A 16,989-nucleotide genomic window follows, 5' to 3' on the forward strand; every position below is an offset into this window, starting at 1 on the left:
ACACACACACACACACACAATAACACACACACACACACACACACACAATAACACACAAACACAGGCAGTAACACACAAAACTATTACAAAGGAAAAAGTCACACAGGCATGAACACATACACACACACACATACACACACATACACACACAGAGTTCTGGAGGATATTCATTCATTAGAGTCAGTCAATAAGAGACAGAGAAGACAACACACACAGAGACACACACATGTATACACACACACACAGCCCTGTACAGAGGGAGTGTGTGTGACATTTACTGTACGTTCTGTGTGTTTTCATGTGTGTAGGTGTAAGGTAGTAGATGCAATCTGATTAAATTGCATTTTCTGTGTGTGTCTTTGTGTGTGTGTGTGTGCTTGTGTGTGTGTGCGTGTGTGTGTGTGTATGTGTGTGTGTGTGTGTGTGTGTGTGATATTCACATACAAGGTGAGACCAGCCTCACCTTGTTGTGTGTATACGTGCGTGTGTTTTCTGCACTTGTGTCACAGTGAGAACCTTTTTGTGTTTCAGACCTGCACACTGAGGACATTTCAGCCTCATGTTTGTGTGTGTGTGTGTGTGTGTGTGTGTGTGTGTGTGTGTGTGTGTGTGTGTGTGTGTGTGTGTGTGTGTGTGTGTGTGTCTGTGTATGCAAATGAGTTTTGCTGAACTGACTACAACAGGAAACACAAACATCCATCAGACAAAATTAATTAGTAAGTAATTATTTTTTGTGATTTTTGTTTTATAAGTCACCAATATATTCTGTTTTTATCTTCGATCATAGTGCAGTTGTTTTTTGTGTTTTTTTTTTTTTTTTTCAGGTGCCATCCCATTACTCCGATGGGCCATTATTCCAAAACCCCAGTAGGCCGAAAAATGTCCCCAATGGCTGAAAGCCCATTTGTCCTTCAGCCTGTTATCCTAAAAACAAACACCTTTTGCTGCAAAAATACACTCCAGCTGCAGTTGTTAGCTGAGTGACTGCTGGTGCTGTCCATGGTGCTGAATTGGTCCCTAATAGGCAAACCTCCTTATACCAAACAAAATGTCAAGCAAGCTGTTGCAGACAATTTCAGAACAAAAGCATGAGTTTTATTTTAGTTCGTGTGCACACTGGTCACACGAGTTGTTCACGTCAACCCTAACTTTACCCTATGCCTAACCCAACTGCAGGAAGAGTTTCCTGGGCTGAAAATCAATTTGTCAAACAGTCTTTTATCCTGAAAACAAACACCTTTAGCTCCAAAATGATGCATCCCAGCTGCAGTTGTTAGTTGACTGACTGCTGGCCCTGTCCATGGTGCTGAATCAGCCCTTAATCAGGGATCTTTCTGGCCTTATACCAAATGATATTTCAGGGAATTTAATTGCCGGAGACAAATTTCCAACATCAGAATGAAAAGCATGACAGTTTTATCTCATTTGTTTGGGTTGACCGTAATTTTAACACAACTGCAGGAAGAGTTTGTTATTTTGTTCTTTGGAGCAGTGGGCCTTCTAGGCAACAGGCCTTTGTTTTGGTGATTAGGGGCAGTGGGTTAAATGGGCTTTCAGGGTCCAATGGCACTTTTTTTTAAATACTGGAGTTTAGGAACACTGGGCCAGTCCTCGTTTCTTCAGAACAATGACATAGTTTTGTCATGAATGATTTCCATAGAATTAGATCCAGGTTAAGGGACAGGTCAGGTGTCTGTGATGGTCATCAGATTTCTAATAACGTGTGTGTGTAACTGCAGATGTCATAAAACGTGTAAAATTTAACTTGATGTGATTCTCGCTGACAGGATGTAGGACTGTGTTACAGGACATCTCCAACACACACACCATGGTGGAAGCGCTGAAACAATCCACACACACACACACACACACACACACACACACACACACACACACACACACACACACACACACACACACACTAATTTGGTGTATACATTTCTGTTCTGTTCATTAAAATGCATGTGCCTCTTCAAAGCGCTGACGACAATGATGCCATCTGCTGTTGTGTGGCGAAGGTATGTGCACACACACAAACACACACACAGACAGAGGCATGTTCACGTGTTGAAATACACACACACACACACGCACTCACAATCACACCTTCACAAACACACAAACATTGACTTTTATCCACACATTCCCGCTGAACTACAGTCTCATTCTTGTACACATTACAGCTCTGCACACAGGTCCTGGTTCTAGTTCGCACAGACGCACACACACTTAAACACACACGCCACCAGAAATTTCAGGCAATTTGCTTTCATCTTTGGGTCATTCCTACAAGCCCAAACGTCCCTTTTAAAAGCGAGCGCTCCTCTTCTCCTCTAAGTGCGTCGCACAAAGGGCCCATTTCAAAGGCAAATTCCACTTAGATTCACAAGTGCTGTGTATACTCTGGTACTCCAGGCAGAAATTCATCAAAGCTTAATGTTCCCTTCACAGAAAATCACTTAGCGCAGAAGCTAGTCGTCTGTGTGTGTGTGTGTGTGTGTGTGTGTGTGTGACCGTGTGTGTGTGCGTTTCCGCAGCTTTCCCATGTTGTTTGATAGCAGTTTAAAGGGCCAGACAGTTGCTGTGGCGCTGCTCGCCGTCGGCCCGATGCGCCTTTGTTTGTACATTCAGATTCATTATAATAAAAAGGTTTGTTTGAACATACAAAGGGAAGCTTATATGGAAGCTAAATGAGAGGCTAAAGCTGCGGTAATGTTTTAGTTTACAGTGAGACGATGTTAGAACCCCAAAACTTTTTCATCTCAAACATAATCTGTCATGACAAAAATAATATTAAGTAGTGGTGGTTTTAAGCTGTTATGTGCAACTTTTTGAAAGTGAAAAGACAAATAAATAAATAAGCTGTTGAAAAAAAAGTGTCGTTCAGATTGAACCCAAGTTAACAGAAGCCCCAAGAGGCAAGTGACGAAAAAATAAAAAAAGTTTTCTGAGTCTGATGGGGTTTTTTTTCTCTACTGTGTTTATGATCAGGAACAGGTGAAAGAAAAAGAAAGTAAAAAAGTGTATTTATGTATTTCAATTGTGTGCAGATGAGGCTTTTTTTGTTGTTTTTTTTTGTTCTAAACAGGACTAAAAGTATTAATGTTTTCTGCCAGGTAAATATTAATTTCTCCATGCACTCAAGGTACAGAGTATACTGTGTGTTAGCATGTTCTCTTACACTACTGTCATGTCTTTTGTTTGGCTAGAAATGTATCATAAAGCTGATTAACGCAGACTGAATAATGCCCCGCTTATTTGGGGCGGCTGTAGCTGGCAGTTGTCTGTAAGGACTTGGCTTGGGAACCGGAGGGTCACTGGTTCAAGTCCAGTACAGACCAGTCAGTACAGAGCATGGACTGGTAGCTGGAAAGGTGCCAGTTCACTTCCTGGCCACTGCTGAGGTGCCCTTTTGCAAGGCACCGAACCCCAAACTCTTCAGGGCACCTGACTATATGTATTTTTATGTATGTGTGTGACACCCTCACTCTGGCATTAATGCATGTCTGTAGGTCCTGTTTGTGCATGGGTGTGTATTTTGGGCCTGTGATTGTAAAAATAACAGGAAAAAACGTAATTTACACAAGAGAGATTTTTTTGAATGGAAATTGTTTTTGTTTTTTTGGCAAAACTTAAAAGTTTAAAAGATTTTTAGGAACTTAAAAAGATTATCATCAGAATAAAAAGACTTCTTTCACCTGTTTTTAAGTCATAAACACAGGAAAGAAAGTAGTTTAGATAAGATTTTTGCCTCTCAGGGCTTCCATCCAAGGAGAATTCTAGAGGCATCACTTTTGCATATAAAGTAAGTGGAAAGGTGTAAGTAGACTAGGAGAAAGACACAATGTGTCTGCACACGTTAAAAAGATAACTTTTTCACTCATGCAGAAAATGTATATCTCCATGAAGAAACAGGAAAGAAACTGGAGAAAAATAAAAGAAATAACTGGACTTCCTGGTAAGTTTCAAACACATGAACATGGACTTGACAGCCAAATTTTAAATCTAAATCCACCTCAGATCCAAGCCAAGGAAAGCATCCAGTGTGAACTGACTGAACATGACACTTTGGACCAATCAGTGAACCTTTAAGCGATCACATGATGTCTTCACTGACAGTCTCTAGTAAATCTATTTGATACAAATCTGTGTGAGCAACATGAAAACCTAAAACTTAAGTCAGAAAGAAAACACCAGTGGCAGCCCAGCATTACTGCATTGGAAAAGGCTCACAGTGATGTTAGAAAACTGTCAGTCGTTGTTGCACGGATTCATTGAAACCCCGTCTGTATCAAGCCAATGAGTACTGACACACCAGAGAAACAGCTTTTGGCTGATGTAACAGCGGTTAACGCTTGTTTGGACAGAAAAATATGGTCAATAACGTTCAGCAGTGATTCTTTCAAGCTGCAATATGCTATATTTTTTTATTTAAGTCAGTTCTGTGGAAAGTTTTCAGTTGGACTTTTCTTGGTATAGAAAATGTCCTGGGATAAGCTCACAAGAAGCTCAGACGTTCCGTTTGTGTGACCTTCTTGCTTTGAATATTGGAACAAAAGCCAAAGATACGGCAAAAAACAAACGAAGAAGCAACAAGAAAAAGGAGAAAGTGTAGGATTTAAAATTGTTTTTTTCTGTGACTTTTCATCACTGTGAAAGAAAACTTTCTTGTTCAGGGGTAAGAAAACATCCTCAGGGATTTATTCCTCACCGAATCGTTGCTCCCTAGTCCCTTAAAGAGTCTGTCTGTTGTTTTTTTCTGCTCCACAAAACTAAAGACATCTTTTCAGGAACTACACAGAGTCTCATGCAACAGTTTAAAGACCAACCCCGTCCTGCAGCCATGTCTGTGTCCATCCTACCTTTGACGGATGTGTTGGGCGGCGGTCCCTCCATGCGCAGGTTCCACGGCGGGTCTCCCTGGTTGGCGAAGTCCCTCATCTTCAGGTAGCTGATGGTGAGCCGGATGATGGAGGCCTTGTCCAGCTGGCTGGTGATGGCGCCCGGCAGCGGCAGCATCTTGGCCAGTTCATAAAACTCAAAGTTCTCCTTTCCCCGCCGCGACCGTGCCGCGTCCCGTGACTTCTCCTTCCTCAGAGCCTGCAGCCTGGACAGATGGCAAAGGAAAAAAACATAGTAAGATATCTGACTTTTGGACATGATTTACAGAATGTGACTTCTTATCGCATGAGACAAAACCTCAAGTTATAGCGGAGGAGAAAACTTCAAGACAAATAAAAGAAAAAAATAAAGCACCATCAACTCCAGTCTATAAATATCATATAATTCTGAAATGTATGACACAAAAATAAGTAAATTAGAACTTTTGTGACAACAAGTGATTTAATGGTTTCAACAAACTGAGCCCAAGTTTTCAGGTTCAACTCTGGGAAATCTCCAAATCAAAACTTCCTCTCCAAAACTCAATAATTTCTTATTGTTGTAGCATTTGTTAGCATGATGGCTCAATCAGCTGTTCAAGAGCACCAACCAGCAGATCCACAGAGACTGATTCATAATGAAATGGGTCAATCACCCAGTCAAAGTGTCTTCACAGGAAAGCTTGCCTCCTTTCCTACAAAAAACTAAATTGCACACGTCAATGTGCAACACAGAGAAGTGAAAGACTGATGAGGTGCGATTCCAACAAAGCTGAAGCAGGTTTTTTATTCTCTAATTTAAAAGGAAAATAAAGTTTCAATCTCAAAGTTTGAGCCACATGGACAAGAAATCAAAGAAGTGTTCAGAAAAATGAAAATCGAGCATCTGCAATTCAGTGACAACCTGGAAAACTCGACCCTGTGGTAGAATCAGGAGCTGCTAAATGACCAGTGCGTCCTCACCAGAAAAACAGCCATATGGTCGTCTGTGCCAGCGGTGCATTACGATAAATACGTGCATTTATTGTTGGGAGGCAACCTCTAGTGGCCATAGTATTTATGACGGGAGAAAAGGAAGAAATGAGGTGATGTTGTATAAATAGCGTCAAAGTCCACGTAGGGAGATCAAGGTGGACTGATGGGTCAAACATCCAATCAGGAGGAAGGATCCCTTCTCTGCTGCTCTTTTTGAGGTTTATTCCACAAGTTTTGGTGGGAGTGTTTCCTTCTGCATACTGATGGTTAAGGTATAAAGGGTGCATGATGTATGACCTGACTTGACTATTTCTAATTTATGCAATTTTCTTGTGACCCCAATTTGCATATCAAGTGACCCCACGTGGGGTCCCGACTCCAAAATTGGGAAAAAATGAATCAGACTTCATCTGGCACCAGGAGATTACAATTTATAGATATGAGAATATGCAAATTTGCAGATGACATCCTTTGATGACTTTCAGTGATTTTCCTTTCTTATGCTTTCAGGAGCCACGTGTCCATCCGTGTGTTTTTATCAGCATTGTGAAGCATCGGATTAGAAAGGGTTTAGCTAAACAACAAATTTGAAAAACCTTACTTAATTTCACAAAAAAAGAAGTTTTTACGCTCCCTTGAGGTGGTTTATGCCTTTTTCAAGAAGGAGTTAACAAGCTTTATGGGAGATGGAAACACTTTTTCAGAATAAGTTCTGACATAGCAAACATTTAACTCATGACTGATCAGCTATTTCCACTTCAAGAGGAGGAGGAGGAGGAGGAGGAGGAGGAGGAGAAGGAGAAGAAGAAGAAGAAGAAGAAGAAGAAGAAGAAGAAGAAGGGTTTCCACTGTTGGCATCAACTGTTCTCTGAAAGAATAATTACAACTTCTGCAGTTGAAATAAATTCCTTAGGACCTCACTCCATTTTCCTCTCATAGATGGTCAAGGCAACTGGTTTTGCCTCTTCTTCTTCTTCTCTCTCTTCTTGGTTTATTGGCGGTTGGCTGGTTTTTGTTTGTTTGTAACCTCTGCTTCAACTCTTCTGTTTTTTTTTTAACATAGCATACACCACCAGCTTCTGATGAAATTATGTTTTGCATAGACAACGTTATTTGCTCCAAACCAGTTGATGAAAATGTGTCTAATTTGCATTTTCTTTTCTTTCTTTTTTTTGGACATTTGCAGAGTTCATAGATGGACACATGACTATTGTTTCAAAGTGACATTTGACTCCTTCAGATAAAACTATGAGAAACCTTCAGTGAACTGCACCATCAGACCTCACCTTCTTCCCGGATCCCCCCCTCCTTTACTGTATTACCTCATATTTAAACCGAGTACCTGACAGTCTGCCTCTCTTCTCCTTTATTCCATTACTTCCTCTTCTCCTCCATCCTCTCCATCACTTTCCACTCTATTACTTTATATCAAAGAGCTGCTCTGTTTATTCTCCCTCTCTTTCACCCTTCAACAACAACAGTGACGACCATACTTTCCTGCGGCCTCTCATCATCATCGGACGCCGTTATGAATTAACTCGGCAATAAATCAGCTGCTAAAAACCTCTGTGGGCTTCCTGCCGGCCACACACACACACACACACACACACACACACACACACACACACACACACACACACACACACACACACACACACACACACACACACACACACATAAAGACAGGTGATTAATTTTTGCCGGAGCAAAAAAATGCGAGAGAAAAAGTGTTAGAGGGATAAAAGGGGGAGAGGGGGGTGTAAAGAGAAGGAGAGGGATGAGATGGAGGGATAGCGGACAAACACTTTAGAGGAGGAGGAGGAGGAGGAGGAGTTGTTTAGGGCTACAGATGAAAAATGGCTGTCATCTGGCGAAGAATATCATTTTCATACTGTTTGTCATTTATTTATCAGGGAGAACAAACAATAAATGAGGAGAGGAGAGGAGAGGAGAGGAGAGGAGAGGAGAGGAGAGATCATTTGTGTAATCATTTTGTTTTTCAAACTTAAATTTCATTCATTTTATTTTATTTTTCAACTCAAATGGACTCTTCCTGGACTTCCTCGTCATAAATTTTAAAGGTGAAATCCGTAAACGTTCCACATGTTGTCACCTCCAGCTTCAACACCTATTGCTGTGAGTTTGTTGTCATCTACTCGCCATTTCTCGGTGTCCATGAGTGCAAATCACCCACACTATTATATAATTATTGAATATTGCCATGTTTGACAGATGCAACCTGATTAACACTCCAACCAACCACAAATACTTTTTACAAAACTGAATGAAATGATGATGTCATGTAGCATGAAAATATCGGTCCTAAGTGATGCATGTGTGCTTTACATGCTATATATTGGGTCTCTATATACTCAAAGCAGGTACCTCACTGTGAAAAGTGTTGCCAAAACCCAAGAAGCCTCATAAAAATGCTTTAAGTCAATTTAAATCAAACAGTACTGCAGAAATAAACAAAAGTTCAATGTCAGCTTGTATATTTCAGGTTCTCATACTCATTTTGATAAGAGCTGTAAAAGTATTGAGTCTAGACAGGATGGAACAAGAAGAATGTATATTTATTTTAAAATTTCGACCCACAGATTTTTCTATTCATAACACAATAAATAAAGCAGCAGCAGATTTTCTGATTTAAAAACAAACATGTTACATTGACTGTATTTACTCACACATGTCTGTGTGTGTGAGGCGTGCAGTGATGGCTGCTGGGAGACGACGAGCAGACGAAATTTATTTGTTCCACAAACTTGGAAAACATTATGGTGATGGACGACAAATATGTCTTCATGTCTGTCTGCTGTGTGTGTGTGTGTGTGTGTGTGTGTGTGTGTGTGCGTGTGTGTGTGTGAGTGGACAGGGAGGTGTGTTTGACCTTGACTCAAACAGACATATTTATCATGTAGCGGCTGAGTAGGTAAATGCAACACTTGTTGTGATCGGTGTGTGTGTGTGTGTGTGTGTGTGTGTGTGTGTGTGTGTGTGTGTTGGTGTTTGGGTCTTATAAACATGAAATGAAACCATGTCGTAAAGTTCAGCCGGGTGACTTGATGGTGTTTTAAAGAGCTTGTCACGGCAGGCGAGGTGTGTGCGCGTGTGCGAGTGTGTGTGTGTGTGTGTGATGTCGTAAAGTTCAGCGAGGTGGGTCGATGGCTTTTTAAAGAGCTTGTCAGCTGAAAGGAAGATATGTGTGTTTCTTTATATGTGCGTGCGTGTGTGTGTTTGACTATTTTAAGAGCGTGTAGGCAGAGAGCATGCTGGGAAGGTCGAAGTTTAACTTCCAGGTCGACTGGAGGTCAAACTTGCCATCAGTCATGTGACAGGGCAGGATTTACTGTCTGAGCTCCTCACACACTGAAGTCTGACACACTGACATGAACATTTTGGAGACAATACTACGTTTTTTAAGCTGACAGCTCACTGACCTGCACCTGATGTCATTTTGTCACATCCAGAGCTTTTATTGAGGTTTTTGAATGAAGTTTTGAATGTCTGTCATCATAATTTATGATATTCTTACCATAAAAAAAGAAAAATCACAGAACAAAATCCTCAGTTTCAATAAAATGATTTGTTAGATTAAATGAGTTAGTCTTTTTTTTAATTAAATATATATATTTTAATGAATATAACTTGTCAGTTTCATCAACATAAATGTAATTTATGGTTCTGTTAGACTGCTCCATTAAAACAGGTCGGTGCTTCCCTTTTTTTGGCAGCAGGGGAGCAAACAGGTTTTAGATTGCAGTGAAGATTTTGTTTTTGAAAAGCTTAATGCCAAAAAAATATGGTTTGAAGCAGGATTTTCTCTTTATTTTTATCATTAATGTTTCGATACCTTCTGCTCCTGGTGAGTGGACAGACTGTCAAACCAAACTCCAGTCTAAGATCAGGTGTTTTAAGGGAGGGTCGGATTTTTTCACATTAAATTCTTCAGTCAGCATCACTAAGACTCTTTTCTGATTCTGTTCGATTTACAGGGACAATCGGCTCACATATTATTTACTCAGTAACATCATTAAATAACCTGTGATGAAGTGTTTCCTTCAGACGAACATGTGTGACTGGAAAGTGATGTATGCTGTTTAGAAGTAGGGGAACATAAGTTTTTCATTTAACTGTGAGTTATTTCAAAAAGCAGAGTCATGTTCTATTTAATACATATTTTCTATTATATAAATTATTTAAAAGTAATTATTTGGAAACGTTTTTGAAAGGCTAAACGCAAACAAATGTGGATTGAAGCAGGATATCTGGTTAGACAAACACATGATGTGAATTCTGGAAAAGACTACATATATCTTTTGCCAGTGTTACCCAAAGTTTATCTGCAATTTGGCAGAAATACCAGAATTAATAGACATGAAAAAACAAAAGAAAAGAAGAACGTACAACATTTGAATGTTGACTTATAACCTGCACTGTAAAAACAAAAAAAATTGAGCAAAGTCAAAATTTCAAGGTGATGAACTGCGATAGATTTTTGACTTTTCAGCCCAACTTTTCAAAAAGTTTTACTACTGATGTTTTCTTGAGTTAATTTACTTTTTATTTTTTGATAAACTTTTAGAAATTCAAAACACTGTATTTAAAAACAATACCGGAGTAAATTCACTGAAGCGAAAGTAAATTTTAACATTTTCAATTAAAACAATTTCATTTTGCAGGCCCCAAAAAAACAAACAAACAAAAAATAATTCTTCCAACAAACAGCAAATAAAAACAGCTTGGATGATTTTAATGTATGGCTTTTTGAACCATCATGTAGCAGCTGTCAGAGACCCTGAATCACTCACACAAGACAAAATGTAATTCTTTTTAGGCAACAAACTGAAAGCGTCTACTGAGATTTGATTGTGTGGTTCTGTTCCTCAGAGACTAAAACATATTTACCTTCAGTCCTGCCTCATTGTGTTTAAACAGAAGTCAATTTCTGTCCCATTTCTATTTTGGAATAAACTCTCTACTTAATTTTTCTGTCCTGTCCAGATATCAGAGTATCTGTTTACATGATCAGCTCATCCATCCACAGAGGCCAAACTGAGAGGAAGAATATTTAAAAAATAAAAATCCGCACAGGAACGTCTGCGATGAGATAAAGAGAAACACGGCGAGCAATATGAAGAGAGAGATGAAGGCGGCAGATAAAACTCAGAGGAGCGCTGCACGGTGGCCGACGGGGAAATCTGGGGAGGTTTGAGGTCCTGACCGCTGATAGCCATCACACACACACACACACACACACACACAAACTTTACAATCAGTAGAGTTTGAGGCCCTTAACAACTGATAGAAATCTCTTTCGTTGCGCGCGCACACACACACACACACACACACACACACACACAGTTTAAAATTAAACAAAGCCCACACAGATGTGAATCTGGTTAAGATGGACGTTCAGATATGAAATGTATGTTAGAGAGAGAGCACACGTGAAAAAACAGGAAGAAAGAGAATTAATATGAAGAGAGATATTAAACAAAAAGAGAAAAGAGATGGAGCAGGAGAGATACATCATAATTGTGTATTTGTGTGTAGCAGGGACTGAAAACAAGAGAAACAAGGAGTAAGTACAGACAGACAAAACTAAAACTAATACCGAAACTAAATATTTTAAACAATAAAAACTAAACCAAAACTAAAGATTTTTAGACAATAAAAATTAAACTCAAACAGGCAAACCCACCCTGGAAACTAAAGGCTCATTTATGCTCATTTTACATATGAAAATAGACACAAATGTTTTAATAATGGTATGATATAACCGTCACTTTCCATGCATTCTTTACGTTGGCATGGATGTTAAGTAATACTTCCACTAGAGGGCTCCACTCAGAGTCGAAAGTTTCAGACTACAGCAAACACTCAGACAGAGGCTGTAAAAATGAACCTGTTGAGGATGAGGCAGAAGTGCAGGCGACGTTATAAACGGAGGCGGCCTGCGCACCATTAAACACATCACGAAATGTGGACGGTGAATTTTTTTCACTGCTTATTTGACGACCAACATCGTTTCCAATACCCTTGGATTTTTTAAACACTTGAACTATATTGGTTACGCTGCTACACTGCCCCCACCACTCATGACTCAGTCCGTATACATAAGCTTTCAGAAGACTTGCAGAAGTACAGACAGAAGACTGTCCGTTCCTGTATATGTATTTGGTATAGAGCATAAATGAGCTTTAACTGAAACTAAAGTGAACTGAAAGCAAGACAGAAACTGACTGGATTCATCATATTTCATTCTGAGAATAAACAACATTAAAGACTTGAACTCAGAGCAGACTGTGGACGACTGAATGAACCACAGTCAGAGGTAAGAGAGTACAACGACTATCTAACTCACTAATGGACTGCAGTCCACTGTGCACAAGAGAGCACCAACAACCACTGCACCACGAAGCCTCACATCCAGTGTGTGCAGCACAGACTGAGCGAAGTAACTGTAACCTTTATACACCTGTACTGTGCAGATGTGTACGCTGCCTTACTGATGCGTTACTGTTTATAGTATAAGAAGTGTCAGTGTGTTTGATTTATGTTGCTTATTAATGTCTTGCATGCATCGAGGTACCATTTTCATTCACTGCTGTGTTCAGTTGTGTGACTGCGTCCTGTTTTCTAATAACGTTGTACTGATGAAGTCACACTGGTGTAACATGAGATCAGCCAGTTCCTCCAGGAAGTTGCGATGGCAACAATTCATGCAAATTCAACCGATCCTCATGAATTATGTGTGCAACTTTGTCCAAACTGCAACTTTTACACAAATTGGAGCTTCACACAGGTTCCACCAGTCAGAGCATTTCCCCATGCAAATGTCATACATGCACATCTCAATGGAACGACTCTATGCTTTGTTATATTATTCACTACTTTTCTGTATGTATATATTTTTTTATTTTATCACAGTCTTTATTTTATCACACAAAGTTAGTCATTGTTATTAACACTCTGTCCAGTGCTCTGTCCACTTTTATTTTATCACTGTGTGCTATTTTGATTGAATTTGACTTCCAAAAAGATTCTTCTTCTTTGTGGAACCCCCCCCCCCCCCCCCCCAAGTGTACTTCTTCATTTACACATAAAGCATATTTCTATAATTTTTGTAATTCCGAGCCTTTTTGGTGAGGTTAGTTAGAGCAGGCTGTTGTTTTTCATTTTTAATGAATTATACAAAAAAAAACCTTTATTTTGCAATATTTACTTGGTATAAAGAAATGCCTAAAAACATTGAAACATCTATCACAGTGTTTTAGAAAAGCTGCCGCAAAATCATCCGCAACGGTCCCCCCCAAAAAAGGCCTGTGAAATCCTGGAAGGAACAGGTATTTCCAGGTGTGCCATGGGATTTTGTGACACCACAATTATTACTGCAGTATACAACTACACAAAAACCTATGAAATCTCTACATCAGTACTTTGTATGCGTTTGTTTCTCAGTCTTTAAAAACCTTCCATCAAAGCAAACAGAACTTGCGCAGTTGCCACTTAGTGGGAATTATTAAAGTCTGACGCATCAAAAACCCTCCAGGTACTCTGCCTCTGATTGGCTGGTACCTCCACTGGTTAGGTTGCGTATAGAGGATATTTTGTACAGATGGTGTGTCTTGGGTACAACAAGGTAGAAAACCACTGGTATATTTCACAGCTTTTAGGCTGCAAAGGAATTCATATGTGGTTTGTCCATAAGGGCTCCTCACACCAGGACCAAATGTGATGTTGTTCTTCAAGTAAATAAAGATCTGATTGCTTTTTTTCAGTTTGGATGCACAATATTTAAGATGTAAAAGTTCAGGTGCTGCTTCTGTTGTGAAAAAATACATAATTCAGATAAAAGATGGAAGACATGAGCGATAGGAGCTAGAGATGTTGAAGGAGGTGGAGAAGAAAGATGAGAACTCCCTCTCTTTCTCCTCCTTTTCTTTGAAATCTCACTCTCCCTCTGTCCTCCTCTGGACGCTCTCCCTGTTCCTCTCACTCCCATCTTTCAATTCAGCCAATCAGGTGACCCACAGCCGAGGTTCCACCCCGTCAACTCCGGGGAGGACGAGAACACACACACACACACACACACACACCCAGACAAAAGGCCCTTCAGGAGGAGGGTAATTGCTTCCATGGCGATGGGAAAGGAAGGCAGAGAACAAGTGTCACTTTGGATTAAGCCCCGCCTGCTGACATCGCCATGGCGATGACACCACCGCTCGCTACGAGTGTGTGTGTTCACTGATCAGGGGACTGAGTGCCAAAACCAATCTACCTACTGAGAGAGAAGAGAAAGAAAGAAAGAGAGAAAGAAAGAAAGAAACATAAACAGATAAAAAAAGAGAAAAGGAGAATAAAAGGGATGAAAGAAAGGAGAGAAAAGAAGAAGAGCAGATCAGGATTGACAGAAGAGAAGAAGGGATTGATCTGAAAGAGAGAGACATGAAAAGAGGGCAAAGAGTGAGATGAAACAAAAACAGTGAGAACAGAAGAAAAAAAGAGGTGTAGTGAGGTCCTGTAGGCAGAGTAAGAAGTGAGAGACAGAATAGAGAAAGAAAGAGTGTTAACGATTGGGTCTCCAGTCTTGTATTGATCATAAAGGCACAATAACCCGGTCATTTGGTGAAATAAACCCAACAAATTACAGGATTAAAACCTGCTGAGAGGGACGGTGAGAGAGACTGAATAAGATTTTGTTTTTTTTGTGTATTTGTGTGTGTGTATTTGTGTGTGTTTGTGTGAGCACCCAACAACCAACCATTCTGTGTTTTGTCATGTTGGTAGCAACCGTTCAGTATGGAGCTGAATGAGTGTGTGTGTGTGTGTGTGTGTGTGTGTGTGCGTGCATGTGCGTTCAATTGAGTCAAAGTTAAATAGAAGAAAAATAAGAAGAGAAATATGACAAACAGCCTGAGTTTATTTCATATCTGATGCTGTGAAAATGTGTTTATTAAAATCTTGACATTGTTTTTGCTACACGTTTTAATTATCGTAAAGGATTAGGAGGCCAGAGGGGCTTAGCCATCTTTGCCATGGAAAAATAGCTTTTTGGCTAATTATGGCATTTTTTACTATGTGTATTTATGTGTAATTTACAGTGACCTTCTGTAAATGAACCAAGCTAAAAGAACATTTCAGTCATGATACAATACAATTTTAAACATTTATTACCTTCCTTCATCTGAAAAAACATCGTCAGTATCTATTTTATCTAATTAGGGTGTCACACTTTCAAAAATCGAAAACTGGTCAAAATGAGCTTTCAGTTTCAGTCATCAACATCAAAATCAGAATCAGCAGAATCTGCAAATTCTAACAGAATAACTTTTTTCTTTTAATAAAAAACAAAATATTAAATAAAGACTTGTGGTGTTTGATGCATGTTCAAAGACAAAAAATGCTACAAATATAGAGCGTAGCTTACCCACAGACTACCTTTTTTTTAAGAAACAGGTTTAAATTAATAAATTAAATCATATTTTGACCTTAAAATTTTAAAAGCCTAATTGAATTGTGGATTTAGAGGATTTCAACAAAATGGGATTGTCAAGCTCTTCAAAAGCAACTGATTCATGTTCCAGAAAGTTTCATTTAGTTTAGGATGATCTTTTAGGTGTATTTTGGGTGACCTGACCATTGATTCAAGACAAACCAGCAGTGTGGTGGAGTTTTACTCTGGTTACTGACACAGAAAGAAAATAAAATAAAAAACAACAGCAAACAGAATAAAAACCTTGCTTGGTAGCCATGATGGGAAGTAGAATATGAAGGAGTGTGTGTATATAATCTCTACCAGGATACACCTCCTGCCGCTAAACACACGCAGACGCACAGCATCATTACAAGGATAATCATCCTCCAATAGGATTGTAGTGATGGAGGGATCAGTGTGAACTCCAGCAGAGAGCTGTTGGTAAGTCCCTCCATCCTACTGCGAGACAGAGAGAGATGGATTACAAGAGAGGGAGGAGGAAGAAGCAGGAAACTACAGGTTGAATCAGAGGAAGGAAGAAACAGGGAGGAAAAGAAAATGGAGCAGCAGTGAGTCAATTTGCTGGGGACTATTTTCAGCAGCGGATTAATCCACATTTGATGCTCTAGTCAGTGGTTTGGGGCAGCAGGACAGTGTCTGCATGTGGAACTGAATCAAAATAAACTGCACTGTTTGTCTTCATGGTAATTAAGGGACATGTCAGCCGGTGTAACAGTGTGGCTCATTCATGTGTTTTTAACACAACCGCAAGTCCAAAAAGTTGTTTTACTCTATAAAAGAGAAATTATAATATTAAATAATGATTTGCAAATACTTTGCAATTTCTATTCAAATGAATGTTCTACTAGTGCAGCTGCAAATGCAAGTTATTTTGGTGAGACAGTGAATCAATGGCAGAAACTCCTGCAGGAAACATCTCTATAAAACTGAATTATCAGAAAGAGAATCTTAAAAAGAGTCTACTGAGCAACATGTTCAGCCCAGGAGTTTGTCAGCTCACCCAGTTACTTCCGACTTCACCTTCAGTTGTGTTCAATCACGTCTGCACAAATGAATGCAAATGAACAAATTAATCAATGAATGAATACTGATCAACTCTTCTGCGGTGGCGATCCATGAAGAAACTGCAGACCAGCCAGACCAGTCTGCTATTGTGTGTGCAGGCAGGCTGCGGGAACTCTGCAGGAGCACAGGATGCATGCAACCTTGTAAATTTACAATAATAAGCGAGGACGAGTTGAGTTACAAGTTGATCATCTGTTTATAAGGGTCTGTTGTCTGTCAATGTAAAGTTAAGCCTGTTATCCTGAAAAAAAGCCCACTGCTCTGAAATAACACGCTGTGGATCCATTGTATTCAATTAAATTTAGGTTGATGTGTCATTGCATTCAGTTTTATCTACATTTTACACAGCGTCCCAGCATTTTTTGGAATAGGGGCTGTAGTTTCTGGACAAAAGTGGAGCTCTGTGGCACACAGGAAGAAGATATATCAGCCTCTCTCTGTCTCTCTCTCATTGAGACATTTTGGAAAATGTCCCGCGGTGTTTGGACGCGTTCGCACCATCTATCTGTTTTACCAATCTCTGCCTGCCACGCTGCTTTAACATCAACCCGAGCATGACAGCAAGCA

General features: G+C 39.7%; 1 protein-coding gene across 2 annotated transcripts in view; it reads right to left on the reverse strand.

Annotated features, from left to right (window-relative positions):
- The window catches only part of npas3 (neuronal PAS domain protein 3), a 392,919-nt gene that overhangs the window by 215,478 nt on the left and 160,452 nt on the right, over positions 1–16,989 (reverse strand). For both annotated transcript variants that reach the window (XM_084742352.1, XM_084742353.1), the window contains exon 3: positions 4,863–5,107. In XM_084742352.1, coding sequence (XP_084598478.1) covers positions 4,863–5,107 — 245 coding nt within the window. The remainder of the gene's footprint in view (positions 1–4,862; positions 5,108–16,989) is intronic.

The sequence above is a fragment of the Lutjanus erythropterus genome, chromosome 18 (assembly GCF_056507025.1).
Source record: "Lutjanus erythropterus isolate fLutEry1 chromosome 18, fLutEry1.hap2, whole genome shotgun sequence".
Lineage (NCBI taxonomy): Eukaryota > Metazoa > Chordata > Actinopteri > Lutjaniformes > Lutjanidae > Lutjanus > Lutjanus erythropterus.